The sequence below is a fragment of the Lynx rufus genome, unplaced genomic scaffold, assembly GCF_022079265.1.
Source record: "Lynx rufus isolate CCGP_SWC_20201006 ecotype Redwood Valley unplaced genomic scaffold, mLynRuf1.p SCAF_9, whole genome shotgun sequence".
NCBI lineage: Eukaryota > Metazoa > Chordata > Mammalia > Carnivora > Felidae > Lynx > Lynx rufus.
Window position 1 is genome coordinate 59,347,718 of NW_025814897.1, and position 24,680 is coordinate 59,372,397.

General features: G+C 55.2%; 2 protein-coding genes across 5 annotated transcripts in view; both read left to right on the plus strand.

The window, feature by feature from the left end:
• The window catches only part of ARAP1 (ArfGAP with RhoGAP domain, ankyrin repeat and PH domain 1), a 65,948-nt gene extending 65,138 nt beyond the window's left edge, over positions 1-810 (plus strand). For 2 of the 4 annotated variants that reach the window (XM_047070548.1, XM_047070550.1), the window contains one exon: positions 31-186. In XM_047070548.1, the coding sequence (XP_046926504.1) occupies positions 31-75 (45 nt within the window). In that variant the 3' untranslated portion in view covers positions 76-186. The other 2 variants (XM_047070549.1, XM_047070551.1) reach the window with 1 other exon arrangement.
• A 48-nt stretch (positions 811-858) lies between these two features.
• The window catches only part of PDE2A (phosphodiesterase 2A), a 106,094-nt gene continuing 82,272 nt past the window's right edge, over positions 859-24,680 (plus strand). The window contains exon 1 of the mRNA XM_047070556.1: positions 859-888. The gene's annotated coding sequence lies outside the window, so the exon portion shown is untranslated. The remainder of the gene's footprint in view (positions 889-24,680) is intronic.

Consider the following 24,680-nt stretch of genomic DNA (forward strand, 5'->3'; position numbering starts at 1 on the left):
AGTCCTGACGGGCTCTTTTGGTTCATGTAGCTCTCAGGAGCCCCCTCTCTACCTGGCCCTGGGGACCCCGGCTGACCTGAGCACTCCCAAGCCAGCACTACAGAGCAGCTGCAGAAGCTTCAGCAGGGCCGCTGGTCCCTGTGAACCTTCACAAAGTGCTTATGGAATCTGGGCTTCTGTACCTTCCCACAGCTCCTCCGCAACGTCTGAGCGCAGAAGCCAGCCCCTGGCTCTGAGACTCTGCCGCCCTGAAGCCTTCCTGTTCAGACACCCTCGTGCCCTGCGTGCCTGGTGTGAACCAGCAGGGGATGCATGAGGAAGCCGCACCCCACATCCCACATCCTGGTTGCAACATGGGGTTCCCTGGCCAGGAAGTGGGGGCCAGCAGGGTCTGCCTGAGGAGGACCCCTCATCTGTTGTCTGGGTGCTTCTCCTGGCCTGGCCTGCTCCCCCCTCCAGGGTCACCCACCCTGAGTTTGAGGGGTTGGAGAGATGGGATGTGCATCATTCAGAAACTCTGGAGGACCACCATCCTTGCAGAGGCTCGAAGCCCTGGGGCCCCCGCTGGAAGGGAGCCCACCCTCTTGTCACAAACTCCAGAACAGCAAAAAGTGGATGCTCTAAAGGAACACTCAGCTGGGATAGGGAGGGAGCTCTTGGGTAAGTTTCTCTATAGCCTAGAACTGGGGCTGGGGGACTTGAGGAGCCTCCTCTGGTCTAGGCTGACTGGGAGGGCCCAGGCCGCCTGGTGTCCCTTCCCCACTTTGGGGGCCTTTTGATAATATAAATATATCTGTATATTTTATCCTACGGTGCTGAAGCCTGTGATTGGTTGGGGGTTTCAGGTGTTCCAGTGTAGGAGGGGACAGGAGTTCAGGAGGCCCAGAGGTGAGTGCCTAGTACCCTGAAGTTGGGGGGGGGGGGGGCGTGGGCCCTGTTCTTTCCAGGCTCTGAGCTGTTTAGCCACTCCCTCCTGCCCCAGGCAGAGCCCCGGCCCAGCTCCATGCCACCCCAGTGCATGCCTGTGCAGTCAGGGTGGGGAATACCGGTCCTGACCCTGGCCAGGACAGACCCCAGCTGGACCGAGCTCCTTTCCCTGCTGTAGTCTAGAGTCTGGGCCGGGACCTGGGTGTGGCATGTGAGTGACCCAGGGCAGCCCCTCACCAGCCCCTCTGAAACACGAGGTCACAAAGTCACAGGAGCTTTATTAAATTAGGAAGAAGAGCCTCGGGTGTCCCTTTATCCCTGTGCATGTCCCTCCGGAGGAGGGCCCTGCCTTGCACCAGGAAGCTGTCCTCACTGGGCACTGCCTGGTTGTCTCCTCCAGGAAGACAAGGCCCTGGCAAGTGGGGGAGATAACGAGCTGTTCAGAGACCTATTTGGGACTCCCTGGGAAGGTGCCAGACACCACATTCCTGCCTCTGCCTGGAGCCTCATTAACGGCCTCTCTCCAGGGGCCCGGCAGGCAGACAGGCTGACCTCCCAGCCTTAGCTTCAGCCAGTGGGGCTGGGCAAACAGGGTGGAGATGGGTCACATGATCTCTGATTCATGTGATCCAGCCCTGGGGAGGCCTGTGTATATGGATGGGGTCTTGGGGTCCTGGATTCCAGGTTCCTTGTTCCTGTCTCTTGAGAAGGGGAGGTGGATGCCAGACTGGAATGGGTTTTCTGGTCAGTTTCACAGGCTGGGGCTAAGCCCCTGGAGTCTCCCACTCTTATCCTGCCCTAACCGGGCTGCTCCAGGCCAGGCTGACAGATTGAATGACCATTCTGCCTGCCTGCAGCTAGGCCAAGACTGTTGTCCAAGTGCTCACGGGCTGGAATTCTTCCCAGGATCTGACTTCAGACTGACCAGCTAGTTCTGAGGTGCAGAGAGAGGGTGGGTGAGACTTAGAAGTGCCCCATGCTAGGCTGCCAGTGTCACTGACAGGCTCAGGGACTGGCTGCAGTGACTGAATTGGGCCACCAGGGGGCAGCCGTGGATAGCTCAATGTGGCTGGTCCCAGGACAGGTTCTGGAGGTCCCAGGACAGGTTCTGGGGGCCCCAGTGTGGTGGTGCTGACCCAGACCTTGCTCTCTTGGAGTGTGGGGTGGAACCTGGCCCTGCCTTTAACCCCAAGACTATTGATATTCTGGAAGGCAGCACAGTGCTTTGGACTCCCAAGATCTAGGAGCCAGGAGGAGAGAATAGCTCTTTTCCAAGTACCCACTGTGGGTCAGCACCTGTGCTCTATGCACTGTCTCCTCCTGGCAGAGGAAGAAAGGCTCAGGGAAGTGAGCCAACTTGCCCGAGGGCCTATAACTCTCCTGAATCAGGGCTGGGGTCCATTTCTACTATCCCACTTTGTAGGGGAGAGGGGTGTCTCCCTCTTCCACACCCCTCCTGACTTCAGCTCTGCTCTCTCCACTTGGCATGTCCAACTCGCTCTCTCCACTTGGTATGTCCCCTGGGGAAGGGGATCTGTACTGTCAGGAGTTAATGATAGCTTAAAGTGCTAACCCTTGGGATCAGGGATAGCATCCCAACAGGAGCCTTCAGGCCTGAACTTTAATGCATTGTGGCAATGACAGCAGTGTGATTGGTGGGTTATGCCAGGAGGCTCTGCTGGTTGTGGCCACAAGGATTCCTAGAAATGGGGCTTCTTGGGACCTTGAGTGGTTTTTTCACATATTATTTGAGGTTGGGCTGGGGGTGGGGGGGGGTGTGGAGGGTAGATGTGTGAGGAGCCCAGAGCTGGACCTGCTGAAAAGTAGGGAGCAACTCTTGGAGAGGGAGGAGGCTTTCTTTGAGGTTCCCCAAAGCTGGGCCTGAAAGGTGGAAGCCTTGCCAGGTACACATGGTTGGGAGGGGTGCAAGTTGGCGTGAGGGTGGGTTGAGATGCTGGGAGAAGAGGACTGGGTGACCCAAGTCTGGGTCTGATTGCAGGGGACCACAGTGAGCCCTGGGAGAGAAGGCTGTGGCAAGTCAGCCTGGGTGGTGAGGGCCTTGTGGATGGAGAGTAGGGACAGAACGGGGGAAGGGCTGGGAGATGGGATGGGATATGGGATGCCATCTCCTTCCTGTTCAACTTGCCCACCCTGAAAAGTGTTCAGCAGCCTTCGAGGGCCTCTGGACCTCAGGAGATCCCCAGGCTCTGCAGGAAATCAATGGGACTGGGAAGGAGCCCTGCCTCCTCCCTGCTTCCCCCAGATCTTGGGGGCGGGGGGACCTGGAGCTAAGGCCTCCTCTTCTGGCCTCAAGCTCTGGTGGCTCCTGAGCCCCCTGCCCACAGCTTGCTGTTTTGGAAAAGCATGGGTGCGGATGCCAGCTGGGCAGATGCCGACACTCCCATCTATAAGCTCTGGAGCTTTGGCTGAGTTCCTGAGGTCTCTGATCCTCACTGTTCTCATCTGCTTTGGAGATATTAATAGTACCTACTAATGGGAGGATTAAATGAGCTAGTAAGTGTGAAGTACCTAACACTGTCCCCTGATAATCCCCTTCTCAAACATGTCTGGGGAGACCTAGCATCCAGAGTCTTCAGGCCCGATATATATATTTTTTTTAATTTTTTTTAAACGTTTATTTATTTTTGAGAGAGAAGGGCAGGGGCAGGGGGCGGGGGGCTGGGACGGGGGGCAGAGAGAGAAGGAGACACAGAATCTGAAGCAAGCTCCAGGCTCGGAGCTGTCAGCCCAGAGCCCGATACAGGGCTTCAACTCACAAACCACGAGACCATGACCTGAGCCAAAGTCTGATGCTCAACCAACTGAGTCGCCCAGGCACCCCTAGGTCCGATATATTTTACTTCAACAAGCACTTCTTGAACACCTACTGTGTGCAGTGCTTTACTGAACCATGAGGGGGAGCAGTTGAGTAAATGCTGTGGGGGGAGGAAGAAGCCCTTCCGGTAGGTGTATTGATCAGGAAAGACTCCACAGAGGGGGTGAGGCTAAAAAGACCAGCATATTTCTGTGGGTGGAGTTAAGAGGGAAAGGTGTCTTCAGAAGAGGGAATGGCATGAACCAGAGGCAAGGTGATGTGAGCCTGCAGTAAGCAGCCTGTGTGGTTGCAGCTGAGTGCCCCAGGGCCTGTCCCCAGGGCCTCTGGTATTGGGGATTTTGCCTTTCTTGCCTCTGAAATACAACTACATTCCAGACAAATGGAGTCCTCAGGGTCTTCCCCAGCCAGAAAAAGGAATAGCTCCTAGTCCTTTAGCTAGCTCTGTGGCCTAAGTGATCCCAGGCTCGCACCTGAGAAACGTCTGTCTGTCTCACATGCACACACATAATAAGTACAGCCAACATGAACCTCCCAGCCTCTCCTCCAATGTGACACTTCTTTCAGGAAGCTCTTCTGGACTGTTCTTCCATCTTGCTATACTGTGTGCACTTAGAATGTGTGTTCACATGCCCAGGTCACTTGCACCCATCTAGGGACTGGCGGGGGGAAGAGCTATCAGAGCAAGGTCCCCTGGTCAGCCCAAGCTGGTCCAGCCCTAGCGTGTCCCCTCTCCCATGCCACTTTCAGCTTGTGGAAATTTCCGCACTTTCTTTGCCCTGGTTACAGCTCCTACTGCTGTATTTATCACCCTGGAGACACAGTGGCACAGGCATACACATGCCACACACACACTCATGCCCTATACACACGTGCCTGCATACCTCAGCCTGCACTTCCAGATGCACACACGCCCGCACGTGCGCGCACACAGACACATGCATGGCACGTGTCTAAACGCCCCCACCACAGAGCTCTCTAGGAAAACTGCCCCTCCCCTGCTCCCCCTCCTCCACTGTCTTCCCACCACCACCCACCTCAAAACACTGAGACCAAAGAGATGGGCTGGACGGCCCTCCCACCACTTGTCAGCCTGGGAGGCACATCCGCCTCCGTAACTACAGCATCCTCCCTCCCACCCCTTCTTCCCCACTGCCCGCTTTTCCCTCCGTCTCTCCTCAGCTCCTCTGTCCTTCCCTCTGCCACTTCTCTGTGCTCCTGTCTGTGTCTTCCTGCACCTCAGTCATTCTGAGTCCTCTCTTGTCACTCTTGGCCCTCTGAGGTAGAAATTGTGCTTCCTCCCTGCCCTCCCTCCTGAGGGGCTCAGGATGGGGACCTTGTGTGTGGGGGGGAGCTTACGGAGACAGGGATAGGCCTAGGGGACCCAGGGACCTGAGCTGCCTCGTATCCTGTCATTTTCAGCCCCTCCTCCTGGGTGAGGGGAGAACTGTGTGCCTGGCACCATGGAGACTAGCGTCATGGCAACACAGCCTGGGTGGGCACAGCCTTCCTCCTCCTAGGGCCCCCCTGTGATCCCCTAGGAACTGCCAACAGGCCCTGAGGAGATGGGCCTTGTTTTAGTGCCCATCCCCAGCTCATATCAGGCCAGGGTACCCCCATCCTGACCATCCGTACTTGCACCCCAGCTTCCAATGCCACAAGTCACTAATCCCCATGGTGGGACATGGCGGGGGCAGGGAGGATTCTCATGCAAGCATGAGCTCCAGAGCTGGGGACCTGAGGGTCTTTTACTGACTGAGGGCCAGAGGTCAGGGGCTTGCTTAGGGGAACCCAGCAAGTCTGGCTAGGCTCCTGACTCTCAGACATCAGTTCTCTGGTCTCCCACCTTCCACCCAGGTCAGTGGTCACTGGGGCAAAAGGGTCATTCCAACCTGGGGTCCGGCCCTCCCCCCGGGAGGTCTCTAGCCCGTCCTTAGTATCGGCAATGATAATGATGCAAATGAGAATGTTGAGCCACCGTGAAGCACCCACAGCCTCCTGGGCTGAGGCTTTACAAGTGTTTTCTCATTTAATCCTTACAACAAACACCATGAGGAAGATACCTCTTGTTCTCATTTTATAGGTGAAGAAACCAAGGCATGGACTTGACAGTGTCAGGTGACTAATAAGTGGTGTGGCTAAGAAGAAACACAGGTCCTTCCCAGATGGTGCTGGTGAGCCCCAGCTTCATGCCTGGTGCCCTCCCCAGCAGGCACTCTTTTTCAAAATCACTGACAAACTGTGTTTTCAGTTCTGTCTTTCCTTCTGGAGAGAGTCCATGGGGAGGATCTCGGGCTTAGTCTAAGTTCGGTCTTAGGGTTTCTAGAAGCCAGGGGGTTATTTTTCTAAGAAGGTGGAGAGGGACCAGAGCCTTCCTAGTGTGGTTAGCCCTAGGGAAGACCTGCCTCGCAGTCCAGCAACGCATGTTCACAAGTCCCAGGTCCTTGTAGAGTCCTGTCCAAGTCCAGGCTGGAGCTGTGTGATGGAGGGAGGAGACCCTGCCTCCCGGGCCCAGCCTCAGCTTGTCTACCAACCTGGATGGAGTCACAGTGCAGTTGCCTCCCTCCTGGCTTATGTAATCATTCAAATATAGCAGCTACCTTTATCCCACTGAGTCACACCCCCTCCCGCCCCCAGTCAGGTGCGGGGAGTTAAGGGGGAAGAGGTAGATTAGGGCTGAGTGGGCAGCCCAGGGCCTCATGGCAAGGAGCATCCAGGTGTGCTGCACTGGAGGGTAGTGGAGGTGAGGGAGCTGGGGCCAGGACCCCAGGGAGAGTAAAACCTTCCCCAGAGTATGAAGCCACAGGGCCCACTTCTGTTCTGACCTATCTCTGCTGAAGCTCCCCATCCACGGGGATGCTTCCACAGGGTCATGAGCTGTATCAACAGCCTTCTTTCCTAGCCTTGTCCCCAGGTGGAAGAGGTGAGGAGGAGGGAGAGGCGGAAGATTACAAAGAAAATGAGGCAGTGGAGAGGGGGCGGTGGCCAGGAGTCCCTGGTCCTAGGTCTAGCCCTGCCCTTTACTCCCTGTGTGGCCTAGGCATGTTTCTGCCTTCTTTTCCCCCTCTGCACCATGAGGGTTGGGATTCCACTGGCTCTGGCATCTTGTGCTGCCTGGTCCATATTTCTGGGGATGACTTCAACCTTAGGCAGAAGACACTTCCAAGTGTCTGGTCTAGCCCCATCCCAGGCTGACTTCCCTCTCTTCCTGTTCTCTGCCCACCCCAAATCTGTCCATCCACCATGGGCCAGTTCAGCACCCCCTGCTCCCCCACCCCATCCACAGGGCAGTGTAGACAGGAAGGATCACTGGGTTCTGGCCTGAGGGGATAAGCCTTGGCTGTCTCTTCCCTTCCTGCACCGACCGTCTGTTCCACCACTTCATCCCCCTGCCCAACAGGAATGGGGAGCTTCCTACCTCTGTGTGAGGTCACCCCTTCTTTCATAGGGCAGTTCTGACAGATCCTGGACCTGAAGCAGGCCCACAGCACCTCAACCCTCAGGCCTGGGTCCCCAAAACCACCTTCCTGGGGTGAAGAAGCCATACCACCTTACAACTGTTCTGGAGCCTGGGGTGGCTTTTTGCTCCTTTGTCAGCAAGGGCCTTGTCACCCATGGTGTGATCGGGTCTGTGCTTAGTGTGGGAACACAGGGAACTATGCCAGGCCCTTGGAATGGAGTTGGTGCTCCTTCGGTCATTATGCTTGGAGTCACAGGTGGCAGCTTCCTGGCTGAGGAAGAGGCAGAGAAGCACTGTGAGATGGCTCCCTGAGCTTCCCACTCTCCCCACCCCCAGGCGTCTGTTGCCAAGAGCCAGATGTGGGCCCATCCTGGTCCCCAGCCAGAGGGAGTCACCCAGGGGTTTTCAGGCCAATGCTCCGTGAAATCCATGTTCCACCAATTACCAGCCTTCCCCTGAGAAGGCTGAGGGATACTGTATGGTCTCAGTCTGCCCTTGGACATGGGTGGGGGGTGGTTTGCACAGAGCGGGTCAGTGAGGACCCCTCATCTACCTGTGTCCCCCCATCCACCTGCAGCTTTTTGTGGAAGGCTTGCTCTGATGTGATTTTCACTGAGCTCCAGAGCACACCATTTCGTTTCCACACTCACCTGTGTCTCCCTCCTTCCTACTTTACTTCATCAACATTTCTCACTTGTCCCTGGCTAGGCTGCCCAAAGGCTGGGGACTGGGGCTGAGGTGAATAGGATTTTGGCCTGTTCTTGAGGAAAGGGTGATCCAGTAGAAGAAATTAGGTGAACCTGAGCGGGGGTGGGGGGTGGGGGGGTGAGGTGATAGGGCAGATGACAGGGAAGAGTGAGGCAGCCAGAGGCTGCTCAGCCCAGAACCCAGTGACCCCCCCTGCCCACCCTGTCCCCTGTGGGTAAGGGCAGGGTGTGGGCTGAACTGGTCCAGGAAGGATAGGCCAGGATTTGGAATGGGCAGAGAAAAGAAAGAGGAGAGGGAAGTGAGCCTGGGAAACAGGTGGTACCAAGTCAAAGGGGAAGAAAGGACTGGCTTAAGGACTGGACCCTGCTGTATGTGGAGCAAAGGATGGAGACCTCAGGGCCTATCATGAGAGATTTCAGGTATCAGGCTGAGGAGCTTGGCCTTTATCCTGAAGCCACTGGGGAGCCATGCAAGGATTCTGAGGAGTTACCTGACCGGATAGATAGTGCTCGGTGCAGGGTGGAGTGGAATAGAGGAGTTGAATTGGGGTAGGGGGCTGGAGAAAGACCAGAGGAGGAGGAAGTAAGCAGGGCCAGGGGGGTGATGGAGGGAGTGAATACATGGGAGAGAATTACAGAGGGAGAATTGGCGGTGATAGATTTGATACAGGAGGTGCAGGAGAAGGAAGAGGCAAAGCGACTTTGTAGTTTCTAGACTGGGGATTTGAAGTTTGCTGATGCCTTTGATAGAGACAAAAGATACGTTGGATGTGAATATTCAGGTGTATGGGGGCCTCTGGGATGTTCCCACAGATGTCCAGGAGGCGACCTGTATTGGTTGTCTGGAGCCCCAGAAACAGGGCTGGGCCTGGGTGGGGGTGGGGGTGGGGAGGCACTAGAAGTTGGTGCGTTTGGGGAAGGCTCCAAGCTCCCTGAAGGTGGGGTGGAGAAAGAGGAGAGAGACAGGGCGCGGTGCCCCTGTGAAGAGCACCCATGTTGAGGGGGCAAAAATAGGATGAGCCAGCGAGAGAGACAGAGGAGGGGCCGTCTGGAAGGTGGGAGGGAAACAGCCGAGCAGGAAGGCGGCGGGAGAGGGCGCTGAGAAGAAGCCGCCTTCTTTGGCAACGAGGAGGTAGCTGGAGCCTGCAGTCCTCGCGAGGCAGTGGGCGCAGGGCGGAGGCTGGATCTCAGAGGCTGCATCTTCCCGTCGCTTCGGGCACCCACCCGCCTCCCAGCTTCCTCTCACCTCCTGCCAGATCCCCAACTAGCAAAAACCGGTGTCTGCTGACCGGCTGCAGGGCGGCGGGCCAGGGCCCGTGAACGCGGCACGCCCCGATCAGCACCCGGGAGAGCGGCCGGGGCCTGCGGCGGGGCGGGGCTTCGCGGTGATCGCTCCGGGCCCTCGGTTCCTGCCGCCGGCCTAGCAGGCCAGATGGAGGTGGAGGTGGGAAGAGCAGGCCAGGACACCGGCCCCTCTCCCCTTTCAGAAGCACCCCCCCACCACCCCCACCATTCCGGCAGTGCCCTACAAGAGCCCCTACCCCAGCATTTCAGGCTGTTACTCCCTCAGCCCCACCAATTCAACCTCTTTAGGAAAAGGGAAGGGAGGAGAGGACTACGGCTTTTCACTGGGAACTTTGCAGACATTTCCAAAGCCTTACAACTCTTTGAGCTTGGAATTTGTGACCTCTCCTTTCAGATGAGAAAGCTGAACTGAAGTTCAGAGAAGTTAAATAACTTGCCCAGGGTGCATGGATGGCAGAGCTGGGATTTGACCCTCTGCCTGCCTGGCTGTAAGTCCTAGAGTACCAGAGTACCCAGTAGTCCTGGATCTTGCACCTCATTCCTGCAGACTTCTTTGTTCTGGGGCAGCTGTGGAGTCTGGTGTGGTAGTGGGATGGGAGGAGACCTTCCCTCCTGCCTGTCTTGCTTGGGTATATTCCCAGGAGGTTTCTGAAGATGAGGCCTCCACCATCATTTCCAGAGTGAGAAGGCAGAAAGGAGGCTGAGGGGCAGGTGAGGCTTCAACGCACCAGCTTCTCCTGTGCCCGGCAGGTGCCCTCCTTTGAGCTCCTCTGACTCAGCTTCTTACTGCCAGGCTCCTTGGGGCGTGAAGGGGAGTTGTGAGAGGCCAAGCCTGGACATGATCCAGGGCCTTGGCTTTCTGGGCCCGAGAAATGCCTTCCTAGCCAGCAGGCGTGGAGCAGTAAGGTCCCAGGTATGGGTCAGGCTGAGAAAACAGTTTGCCCAGAGTTTTCAGAGATCTGAAACTAGACCTTCTGGGGCCACAGTGGGAAGCAAAAGCTCCCTCATAGTTTCTTTCCTGACACTTAGTAAGCCATGAGAAAACTGCTTTCTGTCAGCCTGGACAGGCCTCCTGCACAAGCTGCATCATTCCTGTCCATCCCACCACCGCTGCACCTCCGTGCCTGTTAACAGGGATTAGGTTTTCACTCAGTCTCATGGGCGCTTCTGCATGGATCCTGTTGTGTGTGGCAGGGGTCCTTGTCCCCACAGGTCAGAGAAGTGAGGTTATTGGTGAGGATTACACATGGCCCCCATAGCCTGGAATATACCTGCTTTTCCTGGTCTCCTCCTTTTAAAGACTCAGCTGATATTCTCTTCTACAGGAATGCTTACCAACCCGAGACTGGGTCAGAGGCCCTGTTTGGACACTACATACTCTGTGCTTCCCTCTGTCACACTACAAGTCATTTCATCTCCTGCCTCCCACCCCCCCCCCCCCCGACACACACACCTTGACTGGGTGCTTCTCCAAGGCAAGGAGCTGTCTGAGTCATATATAATGAAGTTGGCCAATGACAGGTGTTTGTGAACAAATGAAGAAGTTAGTGGAGGAGCCAGCATTTGAACCCCCATTTCCCGCCTCAAGGTGTGGAGCATTTTCTTTTATGTCCAACAGGCCCTCTGCTGAGACAACTCCCTACCTGTCCATTGCCTAAAATGCCCCAATTCCATTGGGTTAAGGCTTCCTCCTCAGGAGTCCTCTCTGGCAACAGGGCAGAGGTACAGCAGGCCTCTTCCCATGCCTATAACCTATGGACACTGAAAACCACGTGGGCAAGTTGTGCCCACAACTCCTAGTACAAGTGCATGTTTCTGGGCGCCTGGATGGCTCATTCAGTAGAGCATGTGACTCATCAGGGTTGTGAGTTTGAGTCCCATGTTGGGTGTAGAGATTAAAAATAAAATCTTTGAGGCGCCTGGGTGGCTCAGTTGGTTGAGCATCCAACTCTTGATTTCGGCTCAGATCACGATCTCACGGTTCGTGAGTTCGAGCCCCACATCGGGCTCTGTGCTGACAGTGTGAAGCCTGCTTGGGATTCTGTCTCTCTCCCTCTCTCTCTGACCCTCCCTCACCCTCAAAATAAAGAAATCAACTTAAAAAAAATATTTTTTAAAAAAAGTGCATGCTTCAGCGTCAGCTCCCACAGTGTCCCAGCTAAGCAGAGCCACCAAGAGGTAGACTCAGTGACAAAGCTCTGAGTTCAAAGACCATTAGCAAGAGCACCCAGAGCCTCCTGCATCCCCAGCTCTATGCTGGGGATGCACCCCCTATACATGAGACCGACTCAGGGAGCCCAGAGGAACTGATTCTGCCTGGAGGCCCAGCCCTTCCTTTCTTGAGGAGGGTGAGAAGTGTCTCCTGACCCTGAGAGCCTCTGTAATGGGGTAGCACAGGGTCTGGGTTCCGTCCATCTGCCCCTCACCCCAGCTCCCATTCTAGTCAGTGCACAGTGCAAATCCTTCATCCTCGTACCTCTCTGGGTTCCTCTGTCTGTCTGCCTGTCTGTATGTCTGTCTGTCTGTCTCCCTCTCTCCCCTCCCCCATTTCCATCTCTGCTTTTTTTTTTTCTTCTTTTCTTTTCTTTTCTTTTCTTTTCTGTCTTTGTTCCTCTGTGTGTGTTTTCCCTATGCCTCTCTGATCTCTTTATATTTCCATCTTGATCTCTCTGGAGCTCTGCTCCCTTTCTTCTTTCCTTCATGTATTTCTCCTTCCTGTCTATTTCTCTCTGTCTCTGTTTCTGTCTCTGTCTGTTCCTCTGTGTGTGAGTCTTTCTTTTCCTCTCTCCCAGCCAGAGTCTCTCTCTACCCCTCCCTCCCTCTCTCCCTCTCTGTCTGGGCCTCTCTGTTCCTCCTCCCTCCTCCCTCCCCCTTCTGCATTATCAGACCTGCTCCAACCTCCTCCCGGAGCCAGCCTAGCGGCAGAGGCAGTGGCAGCAGGAGAGGTGGGAGCAACTGGGGCAGCAGCAGCAGCGCTGGATTGGGGTATTGAGTCCAGACTGAGTTGGGGACAGGCTACTGCTCTTGGTCCTTGTGCCCACTGGGCCAGGCACCCTGCCTGGAACCCCGGGCAGGGTGGACAGGGCGAGGTGCCACCTTAGTCTGGCTGGGGAGGCAGACGATGAGGAGCGATGGGGCAGGCATGCGGCCACTCCATCCTCTGCAGGAGCCAGCAGTACCCGGCAGCGCGACCGGCTGAGCCGTGAGTACTATCCAGGGGCTGGGGTTTGGGTGAGCGGCTGCAAGGCATACCAGCGACTAGGGTCCTGGGAGTGCCGCTGAGGAGCTGGGGTTGGCGTGGAGCTGAGCCACGTGGGAGGATCGATCCTGCTCCTGGGCGCCCCGTTGCTGGACTGTAGCCTGGGGCGGGGGGGGGGGGCGGCTCTGCACAGGGGTGGGGGTTTCAGACATCAACCTAGGGGGTGATGAGGGTGGTGTCCCATAGAAGAGGCTGGGGGAGGGGTTGGTAATGAACCTGAATTATCCTTTCAGGGGCTAGGGGTGGGGGGTGTCTCTGCAGGGAGTTCCAAGGAGGTCTGGGGGGCTGAGATAAACTGGTTCAGGACCCTAGAGAAGGGTGAGATGTCTGTGACCCAGTGTTTGTGTGTGTGTGTGTGTGTGTGTGTGAGAGAGAGAGAGAGAGAGAGAGAGAGAGAGAGAGAGAGAGAACAAACATGAATATGAATGAGTAAGTGGTGCTGGAACAGAATAGGGTCCCGGGCCACCGCCTTTTGTGGGACTGGGATTCATAGCCACTAGTTTCGGCAACTTTACCCCAAAACATCTGTCCCAGAGAGCCACGAGGCTGGTTGAATGAGGCCCCTGTGCACCAGCCTCATGTGCATCCACGTGCATGGGTGCATGTGCAGGTGAGTGGAATGGGGGGTTCCGTGGAGGCTCCCCTCCACCATCTGAGGGCTGCTGAGGTGGGGGGCAAGGGATGTGTGTCTTCAGGTCAGTGGAGGTGCAGTTCTATGCCTGCACGTGAAGGTGTGTGTATGTGTGTTACAGGTGTGAGGTGCAAGGGGACCTGTGGGGTGTACAAGGGCCTGTAGAGTCCTTGGTGGCTGAATGTGCGGTGGCCTGGCAGGATGTGTGAGCAAACCTGTGTGACTGTGAGAGGTCATCTGCACACGTGTGAGTGCAGGTTGCCGTGTGTGCGGGTGTAGGTGTGTGTGTGTTAGTTTGAACGTATGTGTTGGCACGCATGTTAATCTGTGTGCCGCGTCTGCAAAATAAAGTGACTCAAAACTGAGCACGTTGTTTGATTCCACGCACCTTCCTGTCTGCGTGCTTATCTGTTAGTGCGTGAATATTAGTGTTGCGCTGTGTGTGTGTGGCATAAGTGTTCGGGTGTGGGTGTGTGATCGTGTGCTGGTGCGCTTGAGTGTATATTGGTGCCTGTGTGGCTGGTGTACGTGTGTGTGTCTCTATGTGTGTGTTCATCTGACTGTGCGTGGGTGGCTGTTTCCTTCCCCTGCTGGTTGAGGACACAGCTGGGACACTGTGACCCACCGAGGCAGGGCGGGGGTGGCTGAATGTGCGACCACCTCTGTGAGCCCAGGACAATTCATTCTACACCCTGTGGGGAGACGCAGAAATGAAATAGGCAACAATGGCCCTGCCCTCTGGGGCCTCCTAAGCTTCCTAGACATAAAATGGCTTGAGAATAATTAAGCTTAAAGATCAGGATCTAGCTAACAGGTGGGGGTGGAGTGGGAGCAGCATAACAAAGGCCCTGGGTGGGGATCCCCCGTATCCCTGGAGCAGTGAGGAGGCTGACCGGGTTGGTAGCAGCCGGTCCCGCAGGACTTTGAACTCCAGGCCTCTTGGGCTCTATCCGGAGGGCCCTAGGGAGTCCAAGAAGGTTCTGTGTGATGGAGGGACAGAATTCTGTGAGTTTGAGAAAGCTTCCTCAGTGGCATGGTCAAGGTTGGACTAGCAAAGAGAGACGGGACAGAGGGGCCAGGCCACTGTGGACATCAGGGAGGTCCGGGGCCAGGTGGGCCAAGGGGCAGATGACCAGGGCCTTTCTGAAGGGAGAGGTTGGAGGGCTTAGGAAACGATGGGATGGGGGACGTCGAGGTGGTTCAGCTTGGACTCAGGTGGGAGATGCAGTGGCAGGACCTCAGAGGGTCAGGATGTTGGAGGGAAAAGCTGTTGGAAAGCTCAGGCCAACAAGGTAGCAGGAGAGATCCCCTGTAGGACTTCTGACCAGGGTGAAGAGGGTTGGAGATCATGGAGCCGTGGAAACTGAGGCTATGTCTTTGTCAACCTGCTCTGGCTACGAGGCTGAGGCTGAAGCTCTTTATCAGAGGCAAACTGAGGCCTCTTTCCTCAGGGCCTGCAGGGGACCTGTTGGTTGCCTGAACTGGGTTGGCTCAGTGAGGGTTAATCGCCTTTATGCTCCCCACACCCCCCAGTTGCCCCTGCCCACCAAGCAGCTCCTGCCACTCTTTCTGCTTCCCACTCCAGCCTCCTGTCCCTGGGGACTGCTGATGGCTTGGCTGGGATCTAGCCAAATAGGGGAGGCAGAGCTCCCAGCAGTACCCGCCTTCGGTCTTAATGGCCTGGGAGTCTCACCCTGAGCCGGGCTGCTGTCGGGTCAGGCCTGTGCTCCCCAGGCTCCTGCTGCTTGGGCCTGTACAATCTACCCACTTGACATGCTCCTGTTCCTGCATTTCTGTGTCCATCCATTCATTGATTCACTCAACAGCGACTCTCCAATGCCTGCTTGGTGCCCACGGGGCTGGTCACTGGGGACACAGAATGGACCCAGACCCAGACCCTGCTCTCAGGGACTCCCGGTCTGATGAGGGAGGCAGGAGTGGAGACCTATAACCTTGCAGTGTGAACAGTGCTGTGCAGAGGGAAGCCCCCTGGAACTGTGGGACCCACACCAAGCTGGGGCTTCAAAGGATGAGTCACTTGAGCTGCATCTTGAAGGATGGATGGGGATTGCCCATGGGAAGAGCAGAGGGAACAGCATGGAAATCCGATGTGAGAGTGCTGTGTGATCAAGGAACAGAAAGGGGTTGGGTTGGCAGGATGAAGAAGGGAGTGGAGAAGACGAAGAAAGGGCAGGAAGAGCCAGATTCTGTAGTCTCAAATGCCAGTCTAAGGGGCTTGGGTTCTCCTCTTAGGACTGGGTTGCTGAGGAAAAGTTTTGAAAAGGAAGCCTCCCCTAGGAAGCCCTCCTTGGTTCCCCCTCCCTCTGACCCCATGATCCACCCTGAGGTCTCCCTGATAGTACAGCATCAAGAATGTGGCCCAGGGGCACACAGTTGGCTCAGGCAGAGAGCATGTGACTCTTGATCTCAGGATCATGAGTTTGAGCCCCATGTTGGCCATGGAGCCTATTTAAAAAAAGAAAAAAGAATGTGGCCCAGAGTTGGTCTTTCCCTGTGATGCCCCCGTGTGTGAGGTCCTTTACCCAGCCAGCTAAGGAGCAACTCTAAGGCAAGAGCCACCCCCTCATGCTTCCCAGCACAGGGCTGGGCACCTAGGCTCAGTGCAGCCTCCCAGTGGGAGAGGACATGAAGAGCATCTGGGCCACCTTCTAGCAGTTGCTTTACTCCTTCCTGCAACCTGCCCACAGATCTGATCAGCCCTGCTTACATACCCCCGGGATGGGATGCTCATCCCTTCCCTCTTGGGCAGCCCTTCCCTTGGAGTGGTTTTATCTGTCCTGGGCTCCTTTACAAGGCCTGGCTACTTGGCCTTGTGCCCTTTCTCCATCCTGGGTCACTGTCCTTCCCCCTCAGCAGGGCCAAACTGGGGCATAATGGTTCAGGAGTGGTATGAACACATCGTGGGCAGAGAATAGAGAGAGATAAGCAGCCCTTATTCCAACTACAGATGGTCAAACTGAGATGGGCCAGTCCCTGACCCCTCTCCAAAAGGAATGATAAGGAAGTAGGCATGGCCAAGAAAGGGAATGAGGATAGACAACGGGAAGAACTTCCTACCAGCCCAGAGAGGTGTGGAATCTCCTGACTTTGTGAGAGTGGGCATGAGGGGGAAGTCTTCCGGGACAGGAGGGAGAGCTGGAGACTGAGGCACTCACTTCTGCCCCTCCTGCAGGTGAGGGAAGTCTTCCAGGGAGAGGGGGACTGCAGGGGCTGAGAGAGACGGGGGAGGGGGATCAGGATTCATTCATTCATTTATCTGACGTTTACTGGGTTGCTGCCCGACCAGACGTACCAGCTCTGTGGGGAGATAGACAGAACAGTGACCACACGGAGGGACACCCATGATCTTCCCTACCTCTGCCAGTGGCAGGAAGGTATTTAAGAAGAGGGGCTCTTGGAGCTAGCCTTAGAAGGAAGAATTCCTTCATGAGGCAGAATTGACAGCCCCACAGGAAGAGCACATACCATGTGCAAAGGCCTCGAAGGGAAAGCAAGCATGGTTTTGTTTATGTAAGGACTGTAGGAATTCAGAGTGGCCTAATCATGAAGTGCAAGGGTAGGGGAAGGTCTGGGCAGAGAAGGAGAAGGAGACAAGTGAGGGAATTGAGGTTAGACTATAGGAAGCACTTTCTGTGGCCAAGGTGCCGCCAGCAGCTTTGACTTGGAGGCGTCATTGTGAATTTGCAACTTCTTGGTCTCTCCCAGTGGCCCCATCAGGGCCTGCGGAGGGGCTCCTCCTTGCTTGAGAATGGGATGTTCAGTGAACAGAGACCCTGAAAATGGGGGAGCGGCAGCAGTTGAATGTGAGCCCCTTCCAGAAAGTGGCATGCAAATGAATGCAAAGTAATATGCAAATAAGCCAGCTTAGGCTTGGCAGCTTTGTCTGGGAGGATGAGACATCACCCCCTTCCACGCTGGCCTCCCACCTCCTCTGCCCCAGCCCCCCACTCCTCCCCACCCCCAGAACAGCCAGAACAGCCTTCTCTGCTGCTTCGACTGCCCTAGCTTGTGTGAACCACAAGATTGTGGCCTCTCGGTCAGGGACCATGGGCTCCCTGTCAGCACCCCCATCTTCTCGGGAAGTCGATATATTTAGTAACGGATGTTTTCAACACATTTATCTCCCATTGTTCAGCTGCCCGCTCCCTGGGAAAGGCCAGGTCCCCAGTGACATGACCCACTTTTTGAATTCCCTGAAGTCCCTTTTCACTGCCCTCCCTGAAAAACAGGAGGCAACTGGGGCTTGGTGCAGCAGAAGGGATTTAAGTCAGACATCTGGAAGGACTTCCCAACAGTGTAGTTGCTGAAAGATGTGGACCCTGAGGCTTCTGGGTTCTCACTTTTTAGATGGCTACCTGGGTTCAAAGCCAGAGGAGGCTTTGAGAATAGGACAGAGAAGGTGGTAGACAGCTGGAAGTTCAAATATCAGCACCATTACTCTAGAGCTATGTGGTCCTGGGCAAGCTACTTAGCTTCTCTGAACCCCATGTGAATAGTGAAGTGGGAACAATAATACTTTCCTGGCAGGATCACCAAGAAGAATCTGGAAGTGGAGAGCTTCGTGGCAGGCATGCAGCAGGTGCTCATAAAGGTTAGCTGTTGCCATTATAAACCACCCACACTCACCTACACTTTTAGAAAGATTCAGTGGGGGCCTCGAGGGGGAGAGACCAGAGCTAAGAGCCCAGAAGCTGTCATCGTGTGGGAGACACGAGGAGGTCTGAAATGGAGCCGCGGTGGTGGGCATGGTGAGCAGTGTGGATGCTCGGTGGGAGGGGCCCTCAGAGACATGTGACCACCTCCCTCAGCTGCCCTGACTGGTCAGGGACTAATCCCCAGGGAATACAATGGAGGAAAGGGCTCCAAGAGGAAGAGGTTAAACCAGTGGCCACACCCGTGGCAGTCTGTGAGTCATTCTGGGAGTTGTAGTCTGGCGTGAATTTGCAGTAAGTAGACTTAGTACGGCCTCCTTGGATCTAAATCCACACTCTGCTGCTGAGGCAGGCTGGGGACAGGCCCTGGAGGGTGCTGGGGGATGCAGGGCCCAAAAGTGGAGCAGCTTCGCTCCCTCCCCAGGGACCCCTCAGCCTGCTTCATGTTGGGCAGTGCAGGTGGGGGTAGGGATAATAGGATTAAGCCATAATTAGGACTCTTCACACATCCACACAGAAGTTTACAGCTTCCTGAACACTGTTTTCACATCTATGATCTCATTTAATCCTCACCACAAACCCAAGAGACTCCTGTTTTCTGGATCAAGAAACAGAGGATCTGAGAGGGGAAATAACTTGTCCAGAGGTATTCAGCCAGTGACTGATGGAGCCAGGCTTGGAGCACATGTGTGTCTGCCCCCAAAGTTCCTGCTCTTTCCATGGGTTATTGTGCCAGAGGGCAAAGGCTAGGCGTTGAAGGACAGGCAAGATACAGATAATTAGACATCTCAGCAGAGGACCGAGGAACAAAGACCTGACTCAAGGAACAGAAAGCAAAGGCTGAGCCCCTTGGGCTATAAGGCTAAGAGGTGGACTAGGCAAACCCCAGGCAACTAATTCCAGGCTGAGAATACCACAGCCCACCAGGATCTTCCCAGGAGTTTTGAGCAGGGGCAGGTCCTGATTAGGGCTGGACTTTGGGAAGATTGATTGATGTTGCAGTCTGGGCTGAATGGTTAGGAGTGGAGAAACAAGACAGCCTGAGGCTTCTGAAGTCCATCCGTGGTGCTCCCAGCGCTTTGCTCGAACTTCTTCCCAACTTATTCCTCCTCTTCCTCTTCTTCCTCCCCCTTCTACCCTACTCCCCTCCACCCCAGCCTGGGGAGGGAGGACTGTGTACCTTAGAGCTGTGCTGTAATGCCCCCTGTCTCCAGCAGGGGGTGCTGCCACACACACAGTCAGTTGCAGCCTGGATCTTTCTTGTGTTTGAAGGGCCAGCGGGAGGAAAAGGCTGGACAAAGAGCAGAGATGAAGAGTGGAGCAAGGGTAGCCCATTGTTCTGGCCGAGGGGGAGAGGGCCCTACTGAAATGACACAGGGAGGAAGGAGGGCTGAGGAGAGACTGGACCCCACACAGCAGGAACAGACATTTTAAAGGGATTAAGCCAGGGGACGAGATATTTTCTTCTCACAGTTCTGGGACAGGCTTAGATTTGGAAATGGATCTGGAATGACATTGCAGTTGGAGTCTGGGTTTCTATTGGATTGTGATTTACTTGATGCTGAGATGAGGGGTAAGATTAGTTGGTTTACTTGTGTTTCTGTGTGTGTGTGTGTGTGTGCACGTGCGTGCTTGTGCCTGAATGTGAACTTCCAGTTGCGTATGTATGTTTATGGGTCTGAGATGTAAGAGTGTGTGGGTCAGTGTTTGCATAAAAGTGTGGACACATTCCTATGTGTGAATATGTGAGTGTCTATTTTTATGCCTGATTATTGGTAAATGCTTATGTGTATGTGAGTGTGTGTGCACCTATGTGTACGGTGTTATGTACATGTGCTCTAATAAAACTGTGTGTGGGTGCGTAACTCTGTGTATGTGGCTGTCCGTGTTTGGGTGTAAAGGCACGGATGAGTGAATGTGTGTGAAGGCACTGACCCAGCAAAGCCACGCCCAAGGTCTGGACATTCAATACTTTCTCTTCTGACTCCCACCTGCCTGAAGACAGAGAGAAGATGTGTATGGACTTGGGCTGGAGGGGCTGTCATGTGTAGGGCTGGGCTTCCCTCAGGAGACGCCGGAACCCCCTACTAGTCAGTGAGGGCTCTAGAGGAGCACGGTGTCTTGTATTCAAGCTGAGGCTGGGCTAACCAGGATCCAGGGCTATCACATGGAGATGCTGGACATGGCCATACCCATACCCCGCTAAGAGTTCCAGGGACTCCCCACCCAGTCCTCTTGTATAGATGCAGCTCCTGAAGCCCAGAGAGGGGTAACGGTCGACTCAGCGTCACAGCAGGATCTAGGGTGAGATGGCAAGTCCCAGAGCACAAAGAGGGGTGGGTCTGGCCTAGACAGCCTCTCTCCAGCCTCTGGAGCAGATGGGGAGCTCAGAGTAGAGATCCAGTTCTGTGGCATGAGGCCCCCTCCTGCACCTGGGCATTCTCACTCCTCCTCAGCCTTGGATGATTCCTTTGAAGTTTCTACCAGAGTGTCTGCCTGCTGTGAGGCTCCTCCCGGGAAATTGTGAAGTCTGTCATTCCGTGGAGCATGGTGATTCCGTGGAGAGGGGTACGGCAGTGGAGTGGGACCTGGGGAGGGGCCTCATCTTTGCATCAGATGCTTTTCTAGGTTTCTACTATTCTAACATTTAAGGCGTTCCCTATAATCCCTCCTTGGGCTCTTAGTGCTGAAACGGTGCTGGGGTTGCCGGGGAGTCCTGGAAGCCCGGCTTGGCTCAAAGAGGGGGGGCGGGGCAGTCCCACAGGGAAGGGGCTTCCTGCCCATAGTGCAGGGGCACTGGGCAGCCTGGTTAGGGAGACTGTGGAAGAGACTCCTGTCCCAGCAGAGAAGCTGGCTGCGAACTCTCTGAAGTCCTTTCAAAGTGTAGCTGCCATGGAGGTGCCAGAGAAGGTGCCCACTCAGTATGGGGAAGTCTGAGCCCCACAGTGCTTTTCCCAGTGGCCTGGGCAGTGAGAAGATGCAAACAGGAGATCCCCTTTCCAGGGAAACTGGAGAGACATCATCTTCCTGGAGGTTTGGGATTGGAGGCTGGGGGCTGGATTTGAAGACACCGGTGGAGCCAGGGGTGTGATGGGTAGGAGATGGTGGCTTTGCTGGCAACACTGGCAGGGAGGGGGCAGACAGGCAGCTAGCTTCCTTTTTTTAAAAAAAAATTCATGTTTATTTATTTTTGAGAGGGAGAGTGAGTGAGCAGGGGCAGGGGAGGGGCAGAGAGAGAGGGAGAGACACAGAACTTGAAGTGGGTTCCAGGCTCTGTGCTGTCAGCACAGAGCCCGACACGGGACTTGAACTCATGAACTGTAAGATCATGACCTGAGCTGAAATCGGACGCTTAACCGACTGAGCCACCCAGGCGCCCCCAGCTAGTTTCTGTTGAGCCGAGTTGTGGGGGGCTCTAAGGTTGGAGGCCCATTGTGAGAGGTTCAGAGCTGGGTTCTGGGTGGTGTGGGGGCAGAGGCTTTCTGGTGCTGTGGACTGGGCAGGGATTGGGGAGAAGAGAAGAGAAGCAGACAGCCAGGCACTGCATCCTTCCCATGCCAGAGAATTCAGAGTCGTCTTAAAACTCCAAGTAGGGTGTAGTCTGCAGGCTAGATGGAGAGAACTGACAATTACAGAGTACCCTTTATATTTTTCAAATTACCTTGCTTAATCACCTCAACAATCCTTTAAGGAGCTCTCACTATTTTGTAGAGGGGAAACAGACGACACACTTACGTGGTTTAATTGAAGGCAGTTTGATGAAGCAAGCATCTTGGAGACGGGGTAGGATGAAGGGATGCAACAGGGCATGGTGAGGTCCTTTGGACCAGCATCCACGAGGCCTGCGGGGCAGAGAGAGTGCTGCAGATCTGAGAGCCAGGGCCATGAATAAAGGGCTGCTCTGCAGAGGAGGAGGCTGTCAAAGGAGACGAGTGGAGGTCTGGAGGGACAAGGGACAAATGGTTGATGGGAACCTGAAGCTCAGAGAGGGTGCCAACTGCTCCCTACCTCCTTCTGCCCTGCTCCCTACCTGAGCTGCACTGGGGCTCTGAAGAATGTCATTCTCAGGATTCGGTGTGCCCTGGGCCCCCACTGAGCCATCATCTGCTCATTGACCCCACCCCTCCTCAAGGATGCCCTCACGTGCCCCGCCTCGTGCTTGTCACCCTGGCCATGGAGATGGACGGGACAGTCCTTGCCCTCCCCTTTGCTAGAAGCAGGCAGTGAACCTTATGGGGTGAGTGCAGGGAAGGAGGAAAGCCCATGCTGGGGCCGCTGCTTGGAGACTTCTCTGAGGAGGTGATGATGGGTCTTGGCCCTGAAAAATGAATGTGAGTTTTCCGGGTGAGGGAGGAGAGGAAGGTGATTCTAGGCAAACAGCCAGCACAAGCAAAGGTGTGACGAACGACAGCAGGAAGTCAGGGTGGCGGGGCCAGGGCTGCTGGGCTGGAGGAAGGTCCTGTGGTGGAGGCCCAGCTCACATAGGGAAGCCAGGGAGGGCGTAAGCAGGGTCACAGTTAGCTTTGGGTTTAGGAAGCCCCAAGTGAAGGGTGCATTAGAGCGGCCAGCGAGGAGGCTGGTGTGGAGACCCAGGTGAGAGGCAAGATGGCCGCGATGCAGGTGTCTGAGGACAAGTGAGCTGTGTAGGCAGGTCAGAGGAGGAGTGACAGTCCCCAACCCCTGGCTCACCCATCTGAGCTATGGCCCTAGTTCTGCAGTGTCCGCCCACTAATGCAGGGATGGGTGACAACTCTAGACTCTCTTCCAGGAGCACCCTTCCCTGCTTCATCCTGCCTGTGGCTTCCGCACCCCAGAGCACCCGTCCGTGGCAGCCACTAGCCACGCTGCAGACCATAGCCTCCAAGAGCAAAGCCATGTCCCTGCCGCCTCATCTCTTGATAACATGTATGACTTGCCCACTGCGAAGCCTGATAAAATCCTCCCTTTTAAGACCATCATCATGGTGTGCCTGGGTGGCTCAGTCGTTAAGCATCTGACTTCGGCTCAGGTCATGGTCTCACGGTTCATGAGTTTGAGTCCCACGTCGGGTGAGCTTGAGCCGCACTTTGGATTAAAAAAAACACAAGCCCACTTTGGGTGAGCCCCGCTTCTCTCTCTCTCCCTCTCTCCCGGCCCCCTCTCCCTGCCCCTTTTGGGATTCTCTCTCTGCCCCTCACTCACTTGTGCCTCCTCTCTCTCTCTCTCTCTCAAAAAAAAAAAAAAAAAAAAAAAGCTTAATCCTGGAGTTTGATCTCAATCCCTCTTGCTGTCCAGAGCCTGGGCCTTGGACTCCCTGGGAAATGAGTCAATGAGATGGCTCCCTCCTGGTGCTGGGGGCAGTTATGGGCTTTGGCCAAGCCAACTCATCCGTGTGCCTGAGTGCCAGTGGGGACCGACTTCAGCCTCCGCTGGGCCTCAGGTCCTTGACTTGTTATCAGCGTTAATTGGCATCTCCAGTGCGGCCTTCCACCCCACTAAGCGCTTGACGGTCATGAGGTGCTTTTGTGTGCGACTGGATTCCCCCTCTTGCACCCTCCTGCCCCAGGCTTCTGGTTCTAGCTGCCTGAGCCAAGCCACCAAGCGTCCCAGCCACAAACATACAGCTCCAGGTGTGGAGAAACAAACAAACAAGAGAAAAGCTCAGCAGACACAGAAGCCCGCACACAGAGAAGCAGACCATAGTACAAAGACGTGGAGAGACCCACAATGAACAGAGACGTCAATATATACTGAGGAACGGAGACAGGACAAATCTTTTTTTTTTTTCTTTTAATGTTTGTTTATTCTGAGAGAGACAGAGAGAGCGTGCGTGAGCGGGTGTAGAGGCAGAGAGAGAGGAGAGAGAAGGGGCACCTGGGCGGCTCAGTCGGTTGAGCGTCTGACTCCAGCTCAGACCGTGACCTTGCGGCTTGTGGGTTCGAGCCCTGCATCGGGCTCTGTGCTGACAGCTCGGAGCCTGGAGCCTGCTTCGGATTCTGTGTCTCCCTCTCTCTCTGCCCCTTCCTCACTCATGTTCTGTTTCTCTCTGTCTCAAAAATAAATAAACATAAAAAATTAAAAAAAAAAAACACAACTGACCTTCCAACCCGGGTATACACACGAGCAACACAGATGTGGATTTAGCACACAGAAACACACACTTGGCATAAATACAGACCGCCTATCAGGAAGCCAAACCAAGCTACCTTTGGTTCCCCACTTGTGCAGCCTCTCTGCCCTCTGGGCATATGCTGTTCCTTTGTCTAGAATACTCTTCCTGGATGCTCCCTCCCTTCACTGGGTTAATTCCTATCATTCTTTAGTTCTTGGCCTCCCTTCCATACTCCCCAACCTTGGAGCTGTCCCCTGCTACATGGCATCCCTGTTTTCCAACGAGTCTTTGACAGCTTGGGGATGAAACTTTTGCCTGTGCCTGGTGAGGTGGTGATTGGGGTTGTGACTGGGCCATCGGGAGCCAAACAAAGACAAATTTGGGGGGCACTGAGTCAGGAATAACAATGAGGAGTCCTGGCTGCTCAGGGTGTGAGCAGGCATTTAACCCACAGGCTGGCATAGCCAGATGTCCTCTGCCTCATTTTTTTTTTCCTTTTGTGTTTCTTCTAGGCTTGCTGCCCAACCCAGTTCCCTCCTTTCCCAAAGCCAGTCCTGCCTCTTGCCACCTCTCTGCGCTCACACATGCTCACTCGCCCTCTTCGCTTGGGTGTACCCTGCCTCTACTTCTAAGCCTGGGGAGAACCTCATGATCCAAGGCCTGGGGTCGGAGGCACATCCTCCATACATGGTCTCCTAACCCATGCCACTTAGCTTGATAAAGGGAGGTGTAGAGGGGAGTGGTTATGAGCACAAGCCTTGGGGACTGTCTCCTCATTCAAGTATCAGCTCCTC